This window comes from Phacochoerus africanus, chromosome 2, assembly GCF_016906955.1.
Source record: "Phacochoerus africanus isolate WHEZ1 chromosome 2, ROS_Pafr_v1, whole genome shotgun sequence".
Classification (NCBI taxonomy): Eukaryota; Metazoa; Chordata; class Mammalia; order Artiodactyla; family Suidae; genus Phacochoerus; species Phacochoerus africanus.
The window spans coordinates 21,398,098-21,418,607 of record NC_062545.1 but is presented as its reverse complement, the minus strand read 5'-3'; the positions used below and the strand labels follow the sequence as shown (position 1 = coordinate 21,418,607).

General features: G+C 39.2%; 1 protein-coding gene across 5 annotated transcripts in view; it reads left to right on the top strand.

Annotated features, from left to right (window-relative positions):
- Positions 1-7,326, top strand: part of PHACTR2 (phosphatase and actin regulator 2) — a 279,919-nt gene extending 272,593 nt beyond the window's left edge. For all 5 annotated transcript variants that reach the window (XM_047770043.1, XM_047770039.1, XM_047770038.1 and 2 more), the window contains one exon: positions 6,199-7,326. In XM_047770043.1, coding sequence (XP_047625999.1) covers positions 6,199-6,214 — 16 coding nt within the window. In that variant the 3' untranslated portion in view covers positions 6,215-7,326. The remainder of the gene's footprint in view (positions 1-6,198) is intronic.
- Positions 7,327-20,510: the final 13,184 nt, after the last annotated feature.

Sequence of the window (20,510 nt, the reverse complement as noted above, 5' to 3'; positions counted from 1 at the left end):
GCAGTGCATATGAAAAGAGGTTACATTACTGAGCCTCTCCTCTGGCTTTGTCAGCACATTATTTATTGCCTTCACAGTGTTAGTTGGCCCTCTTCTTAGCTAACATAGAGGCTATGCTGATGGCTTGACCTTCCAACAGAATCTACTCTGTGAACTCTTTCTCTAATGGGATCTGTGGGCAAATAATGTCTGCAGAAAAAAAAAAAAAAAAACAGAAGATCTTACAGTGTCCTGCTAATTTTTGGAAATTAAAAGCAAGAGACTTTCCAGGAAAATGGTGGGCTTTCAAAGGTTCTCCATCTCTTCTGGTCCAATGGCTATTCACTTTGTTGCCCAACCCAATTCTTTTTTGTTTTGTTTTGTTTTGTTTTTCATTTTATGGCCATGCTCATGGCATATGGAAGTTCCCAGGCCGGGAATCAAACCTGAGCCTCAGCAGTGAACCAAGCTGCTACAGTTCAATTCTTAACCCACTGCACCATGGCGGAAACTCCCCAACCCAATTTTTAATGTATCTCCTTCATCCCAAAGACATTACTGATGGGAAGAGAAAGCCTTTCCTGTCAGCTTTCCCCACACTTGTTCTTTGAATCCAGGACCGAGAGAAGAGTAGGACATTATGGGAGGTTTGGTGTATACTTTGCAGCAAATTTGGAGAGGCCTTAAAAAATCACTAAATTAGATGAATTTGTATTTAATTCCTAGAAGGAAATGAATCTAACAAAGCGGGGCCCTTTGAAACTCCTGGTGTGAAGATATGGCAGGTGCAATATGCTTGTACCTTGGCGTGGTGTGTGCATGTGTCTGGCACAGAGGGAAACTGCTTCTCATATCACCTTCAGGGTCATCACTGGGCTCGCTTTTCTAGTAATTGCAAAAAGTTCCTGCTGAGCCCATTCTCCTCTAGGTCCCTTTGTGGCAAAAGGCAAATATTTCTGAGACAACTGTAGCCATCAAAGTATAGCCTGGAAATGTGGAACAGGACTTTTCTCTGGTCCACATTGATCAAAACTGGCAGATGTAGAAATCCAACTGATTATCTTTCCCATTGCATGCTACCCAGAAGGCATCCAAAGTACCCTTTGAATGAAAGCATGGAGGAAAGCATGTTTTGATCTCACCGTCTTGTGTAGGTTAGGAACACAGAGTCTTGAGCCTGGCATATCCACTTCCCAGCTCTCTGCCTTGGATACATGACTTTACATCCCTCTCAGTTCCATATCTGGACAAAGGGAATACAGGAGTACCCACCTTGTAAGATTATTTCGAGGGTTAAATGAAGTAATATATGTATAGCACTTGGAGTTGTGCTAGGCACACAGTAAAATTTAATATCATTAGCTGTTATTATTATAATCTGCCTCTCTTCCCCATTTTATATAAAAAGCTTAAGAGATTTTCAGTTAATCTTAAAATATTTTTATAGAATTTCCATATTTTCCTTTAGGTTATGGCTGACTATTCCTAGAAAGCATGATGGGATGGCCTATCAGATGGGGTGTCATAGATTTGTATATATTCAGTTATAATTAACATTAGGGGTATCATGATTGAACTCTTCATTTACGTAGAATTCTTTATAGAAAGAGTTGTCAAATAACTAAGTGCCCCTGTATACATGTACGCAGTTGTTCACCTGTTCAGCAAATACTGAGCACAGAGAGCAAGCCAGGTTCTGCCTTGGTCCCTGGAGTTTAGGACACATCAAAGCCCTCAGTCTCACACGCTATGTTCTCATAAGGGTGACAAACCATTAGCAAAGAAAGGAACAAATAAACATGATCATTCCAGATAAGGCTAAGTGCCTTGAAGAAAATGTAACAGGATGCTATGGGGAGGACCAGAGGGGGTGTGGACAGGATGGCTAAGAAAGGGGTCTCTTGAGGAAATAAAGTGAATTCTGTCATTTAAATAACAAGAGGGAGCTATCAGCACAGTAGGGAAAGAGGAGAGCACTCCCCCTAAGGGGAATTAGCTGAGGTACAGGGAAGAGCTGGTGCAAATGGCCTGAGGCAGGGAAGAACTTTGCAAGATCAGCGGGCAGGAAGAAAGCCCAGGTGACTGAAATAGTACTGTTGTCTCCATTTAACAAATGCAGAGTGTGGGGATGCCCAGACCTGCCCAAGGTTGTGATTGAGGTGGCGTCAAGAATTGAACTCACAGTGGACACATCTCTCCTTTAGTCACAACATGTTTGCTGCTTTGGGAAAGCTTGGTATATCCTGTTTTTATTGTGACTTGGAAAGTCGAACAGTCAGAAGTAATATCACCAGCCCCATGCATCCTTCACACAGCTTCTCCAATTATCAACTTATGGCCAGTCTTATTTCATTTGTTCTTTTGTCTTTAATTTTTCAGTTTTCAATGCTTTGATTCAACACAGCAACAATTATTAAGTAGAACTATATGGGGCTCCCATTGTGGCTCAGTGGTATGGAACCTACCTAGTATCCATGAGGAGGCGGGGTTCGATCCCTGACCTTGCTCAGTGGGTTAAGGATCCAGCATTACCATGAGCTGTGGTGTAGGTCACAGATGCAGCTCAGATCCCACGTTGCTGTGGCTGTGGTGTAGTCCAGCAGCTGCAGCTCCAATTTGACCCCTAGCCTGGGAACCTCCATATGCCATAGTACAGCCCTAAAATGCAAAAAAAGAAATAAGTAGAATTATATGCTAGTTATTGTATTCTGTGAATATATAAAAGTGAATAAACTCAAATCTTTCCTTATCTTCTCACAATCTAAAAGAGGATGCAGGAGTTCCCATCATGGCTCAGCAGTTAATGAACCCGACTAGTATCCATGAGGTTGCGGGTTTGATCCCTGGCCTCGCTCAGTGCGTTAAGGATCCAGCGTTGCCCTGAGCTGTGGTGTAGATCACAGACCCAGATCCCAAGTTGCTCTGGCTGTGGCATAGGCCAGCAGCTTCAGCTCCAACTTGACCCCTAGCCTGGGAACCTCCATATGCCCCGGGTGTGGCCCTAAAAAGACAAAAAAAAAAAAGTTCCAAAAAAATAAAAAGGGAGTTCCTGTCGTGGCTCAGTGGTTAATGAATCCGACTGGGAACCATGAGGTTGCCGGTTCGATCCCTGGCCTCACTCAGTGGGTTAAGAATCTGGTGTTGCGGTGGCTGTGGTGTAGGCCATCGGCTACAGCTGTGATTAGACCCCTAGCCTGGGAACCTCCATATGCCTTGGGTGCCGCCCTAGAAAAGGCAAAAAGACAAAAAAATAAAATAAAAAAATAAAAAAGGATGCACACCTATGCAATACACACACACTGTAATCAATAATTGGTATAAACCAAATGTTATGGACACACAGAAGAGGAAATAATTTTTTTTTGTCTTTTTTGTCTTTTTAGGGCCGCACCCACGGCATATGGAAGTTCCCAGGCTAGGGGTCTAATCACAGCTGTTGCTGCTGGCCTACGCCACAGCCACAGCAATACCGGATCCAAGCTGCATCTGCGACCTACACCACAGCTCTTGGCAATGCCGGATCCTTAACGCACTGAGAGAGGCCAGGGAGCGAACCAGCAACCTCATGGTTCCTAGTCAGATTCTTTTCCACTGCGCCAAGATGGGAACTCCAGAAGAGGAAATAATTAATGCTTTCCTGAGAGGTGGAGAAAAAGAAGTTTGGGGAACTCTGGGAATAAGATTTTAAGAGGTAGAGATGGGAAGCAAGATATGAGTAAGGAAAAGTGGAGAGCATTTGGGGGCAAATGATTAGAACTCAGGGTGTTTGGAGAGTAGTGATGGAGTTAGAAACATGGTTTGGGCCATATCCTGAAATGCCTCAATCAGCACTCTAAGAAACTTAAATTTTATTTTGTCGGGAGTGGGGAACAATGCAATGATATTAAAAAGAACTGGGATAAGGAGTTCCCGCCATGGTTTAGTGGATTGAGAACCCGACTAGTATCCATGAGGATGCAGGTTCAATTCCTGGCCTTACTCAGTGGGTTAAGGATCCAGCATTGCCATGAGTTGTGGTGTAGGTTGCAGATATGGCTCAGATCTGGCATTGCCATGGCTGTGCTGTAGGTTGGCAGCTGCAGCTCCAATTCAAGCCCTAACCTGGGAATTTCCATATGCCTTAGGTGCAGCCTTAAAAAATAAAATAAAATAAAAATAAACTGGGATGATTGAATCTGTGTTTATAATAATAATGCCATGACAGTGTAGAGCATGGATTTGGTCTCCAAATCTTTGAGCATGGGACAGGGAAACAAATTTGGAGCCTGGGCAGATGAACATTAGATTAGGCAAGACAAAGGAAATGCTAAATAGAGTTGTGTAAATGTGGAATCACAGAAGAAGGCTGAAGAGATGGATCAGATAAGGCCTTCTGGGGAAGGTGAGTTTTGATCTTGAACATAAAAACGTAGGTGGAAAATGGAGGGAGGGGAATTGCAGAATTAGGGAACAACGTTTTCAAAAGCTGATGGCTACAAAATCACAAGGAATGTTCAGGAACTCACAAAGGGAGGGGTGGGGACGTGAAGCCAGTCTGGGTAGTGTGCTCTTGTTGTTTTTTGTTTGTTTTGGTTTGGGATTTTGTTGTTGTTTTAGCTTTTAAACTCATGGTTACAATTTATTATAGCAAAAGGATACAGATTAAAATCAGCAGAAGAGGGAGTTCCCTTCCTCAGTGGCTCAGCGGAAACGAATCTGACCAGCGTCCATGAGGATGCAGGTTCCATTCCTCCCTTCGCTCAGCTGGTTTAAGGTTCCAGCTTTGCCCTGAGCTGTGGTGTAGTTCGCAGATGCGGCTCAGATCTGGCATTGCTGTGGCCAACATCTGTAGCTCCTATTTGACCCCTAGACTAGGAACCTCCATGTGCCGCAGGTGTGGCCCTAAAAAGATTAAATAAATAAATAAATAAATAAATAAATAAATAAATAAATAAATAAATCAGCAGAGGAGAGAGACACATTAGGGCAGTGTCCAGGAGAGTTTTAGGCTTGAGCTTCCAGTTGTGTTCTCCCAGTAGAATCATAGAGACAACATTTACTGCTCCCAGCAGTGGTGTATGCTAGTGTGCATGGAGTATTGTCAACCAGAGAAACGCACAAGAGCCTTGAGGTCCAGCGTCTTTATTGAGGGTCAATCATATAGACTTAGCTGCTTGGCTGTGGGACTAACCTTAGTCTCTAGCAGGAGTCAAGTTGATCTTGCATGGCCCAAGGCCCTCACCATAAATCATGTTCTTATCATGGACTATCTGGCATGGTCCAAGAATATCAGGTAAACAAGGACATTTTTATCAAGCAGAACATTCCAAAGGCTTAGAGGTTACCTCCCAGGAGCCAAGGACAAGGAAAAATATCTTTCTTAGGGAAAGATCAATTGTTTATTAAAGAGCATGCCTCTCTACTCTCTTCCTGTATGGGTTCCCCACACTCCATAGTTCACCCTTTAAAGTTGTTTCACTTGAAAGGGCCTAGATTTATTTCAGGTCTCAGAACTGAAGTTGCCCCTGTTTTATTCCAGGTTTTATTTCTAGCAGGTAGCATGCTCTTAAAGTAGTGCCAACAAAAGGTGGTTAGGGCTGGGATGAATTCAAAGACAGGCAGTCGAGGCAGAACTTGAACTAATGGGATATGGAGAGTGAAGGAGAGAAATAGTTGCAAATCTGAGGTTTCTAGACTGAAAGTATTTTCAAAGGTAGAACGTCTAAGATGGAAAGTGTAAAGGCTGGTTCACAAGAAAATGTAATTTGTATAGTTGTGCACATGTGTGGTATGTTGCCGTGGAACATTTGGAAGGAAATGTCTAGCAGGCATTTGGAAACTCAGGCATAGAATATACATCAGCAAGAGGTGACCAGAGGCTGAAGCTCATGAAATAGTGACTATTTGATGATGTTTTCCTTTTATAACGACACACCAGGTATAACCAAATCCTTTATCTCACTCTGCTCAATACAGATCAGATTATGACCCTTGAGAATAGGGATATTTTGTGTATTGATCAGTCTATATCCCTGATGGATAACCAGCATCTCTTGTATAGGGCTGTCTCTGCTTTCCCAAATGACATAGGAGTATTCTGTTTTGACAGTAATTTAGAGCAGTAATTCAGCTGTGGATGCAAGAGCTGCCTTTGATCATAAACATTACGGTACCTTATTCACTTCACTGAATCCAGCGTGTGTTTCTGCCACATCACAGAGTTTCTGTTTCTTATTTCAGGTTCCATCGTCCTTAATGAAGCACGAGACTCTTTGGAAACAGACTGATCATCTTTGGGGGAAGCCTCAGTTCCTGAAAATCTGATATTGCACTGGGATGTGAATGTGTGTTTCCGTTTAACTTGTGGTGAAGGAAGCATGTGGAATGTTCTCCCCACCTCTACAGCTTGGATGGGGATCACAAGCAAAGGGAAGGGTGCAGCGCCCCTGCTGGTCAGCATGTGAACTGATGGTAAGGGACACCATAGTTACGCCCGTTCTTCTTCATCAGGAGTTTTAATCAAAGATGCGCAGAAGACAATCGCTGGTTCCCTGTTGCCAGAAAGCCAAATTTTAGAGTGCGAGTTAAAGGAGAATGGGGAATGGAATTTCTGAGTACTGGAAAGGGGTGGGGGATTAAAATCAGAAAGAAAGAGAAATACTTCATTATGTTAATGAAAAAAGGAAATTGAATCATAGGTGTATTTTTGAAGTAGGTTTTTAGTAGTTGAGAACTTATATAAGGGATTTGGGAATTTAAAAACCCAACATGGATTTCCTAAAGACCTGATCCTAGAAGAATATTCCCGTTTCGCCATGATATTGGTACAGTGTAGTACCATTACTTTTTGTTGTGCCAGTGAATCCAATTGCCAGAAATCAGTCTGAGTGTTTTCATGTATCATTTTCCTAAATGCAAGAGGCTTTTACTGACTCTTAATAAGCATGCTTACCCAAGTTTTGTTGCATGCTTTAAGTAGCATAGCTATACACACTTTACATTTTTAAAAATACTCCTTACCTAATGTACCAACCTTCCATAAGGATAGCAGGACTGGGAATAAAGTCAGATGGAATGTGACCCTGTAAATCTATAGCAAGCTTTAGAAATAAATCTTTTGGGCTTTCCCTAGCTTATCTCCCAAGTTGGAACAATCATCCTTAATCTAAGGAAGATGGTATAGACAATCATGGCATCTTTATAAAAAGTCTGAATCCAAAGTTAAAACTTAGGCAAAATGCAACTGTTCTGCCCACAGTTAGCTCTGAGTGGGGATGGAAAGAACTATTTATTTTCCATGCTATGTTAAGTAGGATGGCTGCTATTAAAAAAAAAAAAAATAGGAGTTCCCGTCGTGGCGCAGTGGTTAACGAATCCGACTAGGAACCATGAGGTGGCGGGTTCGGTCCCTGCCCTTGCTCAATGGGTTAAGGATCCGGCGTTGCCGTGAGCTGTGGTGTAGGTTGCAGACGCGGCTCGGATCCCACGTTGCTGTGGCTCTGGCGTAGGCCGGTGGCTACAGCTCCGATTCAACCCCTAGCCTGGGAACCTCCATGTGCCGCGGGAGCGGCCCAAAGAAATAGCAACAACAACAACAATAACAACAACAACAACAAAAAAGACAAAAAAAAAGAAAAAAAAATAAAGCCCATGGATTAAAAAAAAATACTCACCCAAAGACTTAGAAGAACACAGAAAAATTTTGCTAAGTTGTGAGGAAAACCTCATTTGGTATTTTAAGAGTCGGCAGATTGCATCCATAAATGTAGTGTTGACTTTCAATGCAAAAGAATCAGTGAGATTAAAGTTATGGGAAGATTTCCCTATGAGCCTGCAGTCAGTATTGTTTACATTGACACCCTCTGTTGTCATCTTGCTGTTTTCCGTGGAGTCACAGGCATAGCATGGCTTCTGTTCCCAAGTACATAGGACCACATGTATATACCACCTTGCATTTAATTGTTCTTTCATGATTGTTTTGTGCCCCTTTTATTAAAAACACATGAGATGTATAATAAGTAAAGACGTAAATAGACTTTATTTTATTCTGAGTTTGGACTAGAATTTTCTGACATGATTCTGGTTTATTATATGTAAAACTGTAACTTCCAATTTCAACTAAAAAAGCAAACATTTCGGAGTTGCCTTCGTGATTCAGCAGTTAACAAACCTGACTAGGATCCAGGAGGATATAGGTTCAATCCCTGGCCACACTCAGTAGGTTAGGGATCCAGCATTGCCTTGAGCTGTGATGTAGGTCACAGACGCGGCTTGGATCCCGAGTTGGTGTGGCTGTGGTGTAGGCCAGCAGCTGTAGCTCTGATTCAACCTCTAGCCTGGGAACTTGCATATGCCTCAGGTGCAGCCCTAAAAAGCAAAAAAAAAATGCAAACATTTCATCTGGTGGATGAATCTGGATCCTACCATTCATTTATATATGAAAGACCCACTTGAAATTAGATGATTTTGCAACTAAAACAGGTAGGCAGCATTGTTGCACCTCTTGCTGTACTCAGCCATGGGCATTAATAAAACCTAGAATTCTCCACTATTGTCATTTCATTGATAGAATAAGACACATTTTTTGCTTTGAAAACGTTTTTCTGCTTGCCCTGCTGGAAGTTTTCTCTATTTCATAATGTTTCAATGCAGTCATAGACTTTAACTATGTTCCAATTTTTTGCTGAAGTTGTGTTTTTCCTTATATCGTTTTGTTGTCATTTTAGCGTCTTGGGAAAAATACTAAGGAATGTAGTGTTATTTTCATTTTCTCTACTTAAAATCTTAAAACATTGTTTTGATTTCTAATCACAAAACCTCTGTAAAAATGGTAAATATGACGTTTATCACTGTTTTATCACTGAAGATACACATTTTAGAAAGTCTCTCTTTGGTTGATAAAAGGAACCAAAATGTGATACAATTTTTTTATTCCCTACAATGAGATGTACAGAGTACAAAAATGAGACTCTGGTCCCTCAATATAGTTTTCCTTGTATGACATGTCACATTTATGACATACTACACATACTTTTACTTCTAGTGATTGACATGCTTAAGGAAAGGTTTTAGAAGTTTAAAATTCAAAAAAATTAACCACTACTAGTTTAATACTTATGTATTAGAACCATGAATTATTTCTTTAAATAAAAAGCCATGTAAAGAGTAGAAGCATTATGAGCTAAGCTATATTTTGCAGAATGAAACTTTATTTTAACAGCTAATTTTAAAGGGCAGTAACATTGCATATCTACCCTAGCAGCCCATCTGGAGGGCTCTTGCCTGGCAGCCTTAAAAGAATGCAGAAATGTGGACCACTCGCCATAGCATTATGTATCTGCCTAATGCCAGCCTTCTGCAGTCCAACCAATAAGCCGTGGTTCTGTGAAAGTACATGGGTATGTGAATGGGGTTGCTGTAACACAACACCAGAGTTTTCCCAATTGAAAGTGCAACATTAGGCTGACATAGAGGAAGCCAGTAGGTTTTCCTGAGTCCCCGAGATATGATTAAGGAAAGCAACAAATCCGTCTCCAAAAAGGTTCCAGGCAGGAAAGAACTAGACAGACTGTAAAAAACCAGAGTGGCCATTTTCATCCTTTTTTAAATGCAGAAAAATAATGTGAACATTAAGATAGTAAGAAGATGCCATGAGCTTTATCAGCATCTTCATGGTCATTACCAGTCAGTCTGACAAAACTAGTTCTCTGGTAATTAGCGTTAATTTTGGGCAGCCCTGCCTGATAATTTCCTGTGTGCGTGAAATATCTTGCATTCTTTTTTGCTCAAAACAATTTACCTTTATGTTAATTCCTAAAGTTATTTAAATGAAATCCATAATAATCTGAGTACTATTTTGGGTATTTGAACAGCTCTTTTGAATGGAGGAAAAAGCACACTCATCTATCTGATTTACCCAGAAAAACCAACTTTATTAGCACCATAATCATATCCTTTATTAGCATCATGATTGTAATCATGTATCTTTCTCTTACATTAGTAAATATATTCTGTTAGTAGAAAGGTCTGAATGTAAGTGAGTATCTGTTTATTTAGAGGAGTTGAATACAGCCTTTCAAAAATCATCACATATGAAGAATGTGAGATAAATCCTGAAAACCCATAACCTCAGATTTTACAACCTGCAATTAATTCAGTGCTGCATTAGCACTTTAAAAAATACAGTACGTTACGCTTGAAAGAGAGAAAAGTGCTGCATTAACACTGCCTATTCTAATGTGTACCACATCTTAACACAACAGGCAATGTATTTATACTTAATATAATGAGACACAGATTTCACAAATTATACTGTATTCACAATAGAAAGCCTCAGGCTTATTTTTCACAGTGAGAGTTCTTCAAAAATTATGTCTTTAAGAAGTCCCAGCAGCACGTTTCACACAGAGAAATCTTCCTCAGAGGAGGTGAGAGGAATCAAGCTAGTACAAGATACACAAATTTATATCATTGCATCAGTATAGTAGCTTAAACATTCCTAAATCCAATCATGTTATTAAGCCTAACCTTACTAGTGAAAGTTTATACTTTGAGACAAGAATTAATAATTTCTTCAGGGAGTTCCCATTGTGGCTCAGCGGGTTAAGAACCGGCTAGTATCCATGAAGATGCAGGTTTGATCCCTGCCTCCCTCAGTGAATTAAAGATCTGGTGTTTCTGTGAGCTGTGGTGTCAGACGAGGCTCGGATCCCACGTTGCTGTGTCTGTGGCGTAGGCCAGCAGCTGCAGCTCCAATTCTACTCCTTGCCTGGGAACCTCCATATGCCACATGTGTGGCCCTAAAAAGGAAAAAAAAATTTAATTTCTTCACATCATTAGAGAATGCTATGAGCACTGAGAAACCATGAAGATACAATTATTTACCCAGTTTTCCCTTAAGCCCTTAAAATAGCTAATCTTCCACTATTAGGTATTTGAGTATATATCACATTGTTTTATTTGACAAAGCAGAATGAACTTCTAGAGCTGAAATATGTCTTAGAGGGGAATGCAACAGCAAAAGCAATCATCGAATTAATAGGACCGTCTTTCTAAGATAAAGCACATCTCCAGAAAGTTGAAACACGAGTTTCAATGACCAGCATGAGCCTCTGCTGTAATTTGGGAGTGATGCACGGGTGGCAGGACAAAGGAAGAATCCTCTGGAACCATTCTCATTTTGACTTTCTGTTTACTTTTTGTAGTCGTTAATCTTAAGCTCTTTATGGAAATGCAAACCACTGGTATTGTTCCTAGAAAACAATTTACCGATTTTTCAAAGACAGGGTCATCTCAAATTAAGAAATCCTATTGTATACACTGTAAGAGTTCTAGGAGAAAAAAACAAGGAGACACCTTTTCCCACTGAAAGCCAACCCCAGAGGCATATGGGTCATTTTTTAGCTGTGTTAGGATCTACCGCACACACAAAAAATGTCATTTAGCTTGTCACCTTGCTAGCATAGCTGCAGCATGAGCAAAGGACTCGCACAGGTGTTTCTCAGTGTGGGTACTATTGGCATTCAGAGTCAGGCAGTTCTTTGTTGTGGAGGAATGTCCCACACATTGCAAGATGTTTACTATCTCAGGCCCTGATGACTAAATGCCAACAGTATGTGCAGTCACCGTAAATACAGAAAGTAAAAAGCACTCCCCCAGGTTCAAATCCCCTCCTAGGAGGGCAGTACCTCCTCCCTTAAATACCACTGTCTATTGCAACTTGAGGACACAGGAAAAAGTGTCTATTTCAAAACATCATCTTGACTGCCTTGCATTTCTTTGACCCCAAACAACTTCTTCTCTCCTCATTTTTCCAGTCCTCTGCTTTGAATCAGCTTTAGTTTGCCAGTTCTTCAAACTTGGGGTTATTGGGTGGTCCTGGCAGTTCCAATGGGCGTAGTCACTTGGTTAGTCCCTGTATGTACTAAAAGGAGAGATTTTAGTTTCAAATGAAGCAAACCCCCCCCCTTTTTTTTTTTTTTGCACCTCACAGTTTTCTCTCAGAAGTACCCTGTTAGTCATAATCCTTGTCGATGTCATGCAGAGCCTTGCATGGCTTAATCACAAACACGACAGCTAACAATCCCCATAAACAAAACTGGTGGTCTATGAAAATCATCATCGGATTTCACCTGGTAAACCGCATCCCATGGATTCCCAAACAACTGCCTGTTTATTCTGTTAAAGAAGCATTTAGTCCACGTGCAAAGGCTTGAATTCCCCCTGCATCAATATAGTCATGCAGTTCAACTTTTCTCAGATTGATGAATACTAAATTATGAAGTTAATGAGGGTGAACTGTGAATTGCATGCATGTCGTTCATACTTCAGCAATGACCATACACAAAGCAAGATGAGTTTTACCTAGGTGAAACCTTATTATACTATACTAACAACATAGAAACATCTCTTTGTAACTTTTTATGACCAAAACTGAATGATATATATGTCTTGAAATTATTTGATGAATTGTGGCTGACAGATGGAATTAAGTTAGCCACTTTAATTTTTTTCAATATTAAAATTTCTAAACATCTTTTTCGAAGCAGAGCAGCTCAGAGTCGATAACGGTCATTATATTGTGAACTTTTAGGTGGTGCTTAAGAATTCTTATTCAATACCAGTATTTTTTTTTTTTTAAGAGTAAGTTGAAGGGAGTAAATGAGGCAGAATGCCACTCCACCCTCAGGTCAATTTTGTGGTATATGAAAATGCCAATAAATACTTGTGCCACTTGCCAATTGGGAGGGTTTTTCCCTTCCTGGACGTTTTGTTTTAGTTCGACTTTGTGTTACATTGCTTAGAGAGCGTCCACAAGGAGAAGTTGCCGTGGCAACGCCAACTAGAGTTCAAAAACAACCTGAGTGATCTAGGGTCAAACCACTTTCATCCCTTAAAATATAGGCACTAATTTTCATTTTTTAGAATGTATTTCTTCTGTGGCTTAGAAATGTGCCAATATGTTCAAAACATTCTGCACCGATTTCGCCAGACTTAGTACCTACTAAAAACTCAAACTCGTCATTTTTTCTTCTATGTAACGGTGACTTTTAAATAAAGGACTATATGCATTTTGTTATTTCGAGCTTTGGTGAACATGATAAGAATAATGAGCTGTGATCGTTATCAGACTGACTGAATGATTCCTAATTTCCAATGATTGATCTCATCCTGTATTAAATTACACAGGTATCATATCTGTGGCTGTAAATAACTGGAACTGTATGCTGATAAACACAACAGTTTCTCCTTTTTTGGTTGTTCTTAAACCTGTACTGTATTATAGAATGTGGGTATAAATATCTACAAGTATAAACACACATGTATATGTAATTCCACTATTGTAGCCTGAAAGACTATGTATTATCTTTTTTATTCTGTATTGGTGTTTGTGTTATTTAAAAAGCAAAACCATGCTCTATTTAGTTGTATAATATTACAGGATACTTTGTTGTGCACAATTCCAAGTGCCTTAGAACATTGTTTAGCTTTCTTAAGTATATATAAATACATTAAATACATATATGTATAAAATTGGAAAAAGTTACCTCAATAAAATCATTGGGACATCCCCAGCTTTAGTTTGTTCCAATTTCTATTATATTCAGACAATGGTGAGTACGTTTAAGTTAGAAGTTCACAGAGTACTTGTCTGTAAAGCAAGAATAATTTCATTTCCACCCAATTTAAAATTTTTTGTATGTAAGTCCTTGTGGTTTGTATTTTTAAATATCTGTCTATAGAATGACTGCTTTAAAGAGCAACTTGCAGTATATTTTAAAAATTTGCTGTGTTTTTATATCTGAGGATATTTGATGTTTTCATTGATATGATAATGTGTAAAAATAAGATAGTCCCTTTAGCGTTTCTAACATAGAAAATAAACTTCCTCATTATGCCTTCTAGTTAATGTATTACAAGCAAGGAGAGTTCTTGGGAACGTATTTTGACCAGAAAAGGAATTGGGATATACTTTTCATGTTTTTCAACCGGGGTTACAAATTGTAAATTAGCCTCCCTCAACGCCAGGACAAGGGCAAAGTATAAGAGGAAAGTTGAAAAGTAACTTGTGTACCTTCACCCTAGACAAGAGAGAAGAATAGTACCAAAAAATTAGTGTGTACTTGAAAATTGACCCTGAGTACGTTGTTAGAAATTACTGATATCAGGAGTTCCCGTCGTGGAGCAGTGGTTAACCAATCCGACTAGGAACCATGAGGTTGCGGGTTCGATCCCTGGCCTTGCTCAGTGGGTTAACGATCCAGCATTGCCTTGAGCTGTGGTGTAGGTTGCAGACGCGGCTCGGATCCCTCATTGCTGTGGCTCTGGCATAAGCCAGTGACTACAGCTCGGATTCAACCTGTAGCCTGGGAACCTCCATATGCCACGGGAGCACCCAAGAAATAGCAAAAAGTCCAAAAAAAAAAAATTAGTGATATCAGGGAGTTCCTGCTGCGGCTCAGCATGTTAAGAACCCGGCTGGAATCCGTGAGGACGCAGGTTCAATCCCTGGCCTTCCTCAGTGGGTTAAAGGTCTGGTGTTGCCGTGAGCTATGGTGTAAGTCACAGACACAGCTCGGATCTGGCATTGCTGTGGCTGTGGTATAAGCTGGCAGCTGTAGCTCTGAATTTGACACCTAGCCTGGGAACTTCCATATGCCACAGGTGTGGCCCTAAAAAAATAAATAAATAAATAAAAAATTAGTGGTACCAATTTTATTGATTTGAGCCCCCCCCCCCTTTTTCTTGATGAGTTTGGCTAAAGGTTTGTCAATTTATCTTTTCAAAAAACCGACTTTTAGTTTCATTGATCTTTTTTTTATTGTTTTATTCATGTGTATCTCATTTATTCCTGCTCTGATCTTTATGATTTCTTTCCTTCTACTAACTTTGGGTTTGGTTTGTTCCTTTCTAGTTGCTTTAGCTGTAAGTTTAGATTGTTTATTTGGGATTTTTCTTGTTTCCCACTATAAACTTCCCTCTTGAGACTGCTTTTGCTGCATCCCATAGATTTTGGATCATTGTATCTTCATTGTCATTTGTCTCTAGGTATTTTTTTTTTTCCTTCTTTGACTTCTTCAGTGATCCATTGGTTGTTTAGTAGCATATTGTTTGGCCTTCATGTGTTTGTGTTTTTTGCAGTTTTCTTTTTTTTCTTGTCATTAGTTTCTAGTCTTTTAGTGTTGTGGTCAGAAAAATGCTTGGTATGATTTCAGGTTTTTTAAATTTACTGAGGCTTGATTTGTGGACCAAAATATGATCTATCCTGGAGAATGTTCCATGTGCACTTGAGAACAATGTGCATTCTGCTGCTTTCAGATGGACTATTCTATAGGTATCAATTAAGTTTATCTGGTTTAATGTGTCTTTTAAGGCCTGTGTTTCTTTATTGAATTTCTGTTTGAATGATTTGTTATTAATGTAAGTGGGGTGTTAAAAGTCCCCCACTGTTATTGTGTTACTGTTGATTTCTCCTTTTATGGCTGTTAGCAGTTCCCTTATATATTGCAGTACTCCAGTGTTTGGTACATATATATTTACAATTGTTATGTCTTCTTGGATTGATCCCTCATCATTAGGTAGTGTCCTTCTTTGTCCTTGTAACATTCTTTATGTTATACAATGGAATGTTACTCAGTCATGTTAAAAAAACCGAAATAATGCCATTTGCAACAACATGAATGAACCTAGATATTATCACACTAGGTCAATAAGTCAGAGAAAGACAAATATCATATGAGATCACTAATATGTGGACTCAAATAAAAATGATACAAAAGAACTTATTCACAAAACACAAACGAACTCAAAGATTTCAAAATCAAACTTATGGTTACCAAAGAGGAAACATTGAAGGGAGAGATAAATTAGGAGTTTGGTGTTAACATATACATGCTACTATATGTAAAATAGAAAAGTAAAAAGGACCTACTCTTTAGCACAGGAAAATCTACTCAATACTGTGTAATAACCTATATGAGAAAATAATCTGAAAAGGAACGGATATGTGTATATGCATACCTAATTCACTTTGCTGTATGTCTGAAACTAACACAACATTGTAAGTCAACTATACTCCCAATAAAATTTTTTTTTAATTAGTGGTACATCTCCAAGGTAGGTATAGTAATTCAACAACTACTTTCCACTTTTTCTCGTACTAGGTTCTACATGAAATATAACTTTCTAAAATCTAATGGAGGTAAGTAATGGAATTTTTTTTTCATTTTTACAATGCTTTATTAGCATCAGATTTATTAAACTATATTAAATTTGATTTAAACGCTCTATTAAAGTTGATTTATACATGTCCCTGAGGCCAGACACAGCATTTAGTTGCTGCCACCAGCACTGCTGTCCAGACAACCAAGTCATTGCTCTGTTTATGAGTTTTGAACTCAGTTCTACAAAAAGTAGGACCTAATAGTAGAATATATAAAACTCTAGAGAAAGGTTAAGAATGTAATGTTTGTGTGAAGTATTTTGTTGTTTTTTTTTTCTTTTTCTCTTTTGCTAAAAAACAGTACCACTTCTGGGAATCTCCATGTGCCATGGATTCAGCTCTAAAAAGCAAAAAAAAAAAAAAAAGATTTGTGAGCTTTTTATAGCCTGAAGTTAGAATGAATAAAACTGAAACAAATGAAGGAAAACTCAAAATTCATTTTATAATTACAAAGTCACAGTAAAGAAAATTAATTTGGATTAATACTTCCAAAGTGTATATTCCTCGATGAAATGTATGTACTTTTGACTCTAAGAATGGGGGTCAGTAAAGAGAAAGCCAAGCAATATCAAGAGGATATGCAATTAAACAGAATTTTAAAGAACATACAATTATTGGGAACTAGAAGCAAGTAAAAGAATCTAATACAAGTGACATGAAAGGTACCAGAAATTAAGGGAGAGCAAAAGGATTAGGATTCCAGGAAGTTGGGTCAAGATGCAGTCTAGGAGTTCCCGTCGTGGCGCAGTGGTTAACGAATCCGACTAGGAACAATGAGGTTGCGGGTTCAGTCCCTGCCCTTGCTCAGTGAGTTAAGGATCTGGCGTTGCAGTGAGCTGTGGTGTAGGTTGCAGACGCGGCTCGGATCCCGCGTTGCTGTGGCTCTGGCGTAGGCCGGTGGCTACAGCTCCGATTAGACCCCTAGCCTGGGAACCTCCATATGCCGCGGGAGCGGCCCAAGAAATAGCAACAACAACAACAAAAAGACAAAAGACAAAAAAAAAAAAGATGCAGTCTAACAGCATCCCATGATGTGAACACAATGTGAAGCAAAGCAAGCTTTCCCTGACAAATCCCAGATGCTGGAGGCCCTAGTTCCAGGAGATGGCCATTTTAAGGCAACAATGACATTAGGTGAATACACTTAGCTGGGAAGAGAATGAGTGTTCACCTTCACTGAGTGCTGATTACAAGCCAGGCACAGGTCCAAGCAATTAACATGTCATTTCTCATTTAATCCAACAACAATCCAATGAGGTGTTAATGACATCATCATTCCCATTGTACATTCAGGGGAGTATACTGAAGCCCACTTGCTCCAGGTTACACGAGGAGAGTAAAGGAAAAGCCAGAAACTAATTTTGGCTAGTATAGCAAGCATACTGTTACCATTTAATATCATAGGAGGAAATTTGTGCTTCAGTGGAAAATGAGGCATTTTGTTTTTAGACAAGCAGTCCCTTCCAATTCTGACTTTATGTGGGCTTTGCCTCCTTCCTTGTCTCTGAGCTCTTTTACAACGCTGTAAGTTGTAGAAAGCTAACAGCAGCAGAGAATAATTCTTCTCTCTAGACCCACACATCAACTCCGCCCAGTGGAGGTTCCACTATATTGTCCTGATCATTGGGGAAGAAGCCAATTTTGTCTTTATTTTCACATCTTCTTTATATTCTTGCTCTATAAAGGTCTCTGTTCTTTGAATTGTCCTCTCTACTAATTATAACTTCCTACCGGTTCCGTTATTAATACTGTGTTAAATAAAATCTTTAACATGCACTCACTTTTTGTATATATGTATGAGAGTTATAACTATTGAAAAAAATTAGCCTTTAACATTATTTATTGAACCAGATTATATTAGTATGTAACCTGCCCCCTCCTTGGCTTTTGTTTTAAGTATTTTTTTATACATCCAATGTAATACTGCAAATCCTCATTATAAACATGTAAACAACGAAGAAATATCGAAAGAGAGCTTGAAAGCTCCCTGCTACTCCAGCTCCTTGTGGATTGTTGCTGTGGATGGTTTGGTGCATAGTCAACCAGACATTTTTCTATGCTCACACTAAGATATTTCAGTGTAAAATATTTTTCTATTTATGATTTTTTTAACAAAAATTGTCATCTACCATAGTTTTCTGCAACCCATATTTTTTCCTACTTAGTGTTTATTCCCATCAATGTGCCTCTTCCTTAAAATGACTTCACAATAGACCGTTCTATGAATTTTTTAAACAAATCTTTTACTAATGGAATTTTAATTGTTTTATTTTTCTTCAATACAAACAATGCCACAGTGAACATCTTGGTCCATCTATCCTGATGCACTTTCTTTTTTGTAAATTAAGTACTGATAGGGATGGAGTAGGATAGTTATACACATAGTTGTAGAATAAAATATGATCCCCAACAGGAAACCCAAGGAACTTTTATTGCTCAAGAAAGCCATCAGAACAAAGCAGGCTTGCTTAACTAATAAAAGCATGAGATATGCCTCACGTCATTAAGTGAAGATAAAATGAGGTCTGCATTCAAGTTCAGCAAGACAATTACCCTTAGAATCAAGGGCAGGAGTTGATTTGAATAGGCTCCATGACAGTCCTATTGTGACATTATAGAGTCAAATACTCTCTTACTGGATATGAAGGAGGAGCCAATGATGTAAGCCTGATGTCGAAGAAAAAGGAAGAGATGGTCTTTTCCCGCTCCCCACTTCCTTTGGGTTATAAAAATGTAGCCCATCTAATCCTCCAGTGCTTCTTTGCCTGCCCACAAGCATCCTATCTTCATAAACCTATTTCTTGCCTATCACTTTGTCTTTTGCTGAATTACTTCTTCACTGAGACACTAAGAACCTGAACTTCAGTAAGACACCAGGTGAGTGATTCTAATTTAAAAAAATCCGTGGGTTCAAGCCCCCATCTGGCTTCTGGTTAGGTTCAAGTCATAAGGCTTGTCAGTTCCAGTACCTGCATAAGCTCTATTAATATTATCAAGCTCAGAGTCCCTGTCGTGGCGCAGTGGTTAACGAATCCGACTAGGAACCACGAGGTTGCGGGTTCGATCCCTGGTCTTGCTCAGTGGGTTAACAATCCGGCGTTGCCGTGAGCTGTGCTGTGGGTCGCAGACGTGGCTCGGATACTGTGTTGCTGTGGCTGTGGTATAGGCCAAAAAAAAAAAGGCAAACAAATATTATCAAGCTTATAATTTATAATTCTTAAAGTTACTGCTTCAGAGTTTAGGGAATTTGGCTATACTTAAGCAAGTTTTCTCCACTTCTGTGTTTATTGGTTTCCTGGTGCTTGGGGATCCTTGGGTGATGCTGACAGAGGGTATTTCCCCAAGTTAGGGAGCCACTGATGAATGTGATGTAAATAGGAATAAGGTGATTAAACACAATTTCAATGGACTAGTTACTTTCATTTTTTAAAAAAAAGAAAAATTTTTTGGAACCCTAGATGAAACAGGAAATTCTGTTTAATGTTTTTAAATGGATATTATTAATTAGAGCACATTAGTAAGAGGATTGGGGAAGTATGATTGATTTATTATTATTTATCATGAGAAAGTCAATTTGTTTAGGTACATTTGGAAACTGCAAACTGTTTTATAAATCTGGGTCATAAAGGGGTATGCGGGGAATAAGATGACATGATACTAGTTTTATGGGTAGAAACCAGATGATAAAAGTCGTGGCTGCCATGAAAAAGATTTTGGACTTCATTCTGATGCCAGAGAATAGACATTGAAAGGCTTTATACAGGGAAATGACTTGATTGGATTAGAGTATTAAAAATGATAAATTTGATAAAAGGGGTAAGTATTACCAACCCAGGCTCTTGAAGTCTTGAATCAATGGAAATTGGTAAGAGGCCAGATGAGAAATTCAGGCAAAGCTACTGGGGCTCATGCTATATATAACACAAGGGAGTGAAAATAAGAAACACGTCCTTACTCAATCCCGGAGGAGAGGGCCAGCTGATTCTTTAAGAGGGGTGAGGGTAGAAGTAAATTGGTGCGTTGGGCTTAAGTGATCTGCCCACCGCCTTGGTGGTGCTGTGTACAGGGATCATTGCTCTGGCATCTCAGGAATGGCAGTTGGCTTGTGGCCTTTTTATATCTTATTGTTTATAATTGTCCCAACTGCACAAGGGTGCAGTTACTTTTAGTCTCTTATAGTTTCTTTAGTTGACTTAAAAAAAAAATAACACAACCCGAAATTTGAGAGTTAAGTATTATTTGAGACCAAATTAGGACTTAAGCCCTGGAGACAGAATCTCAGGTGTGCATCTCTCACAAGTGTTTTCTCTTAAATCTATTTCTTGCCTGT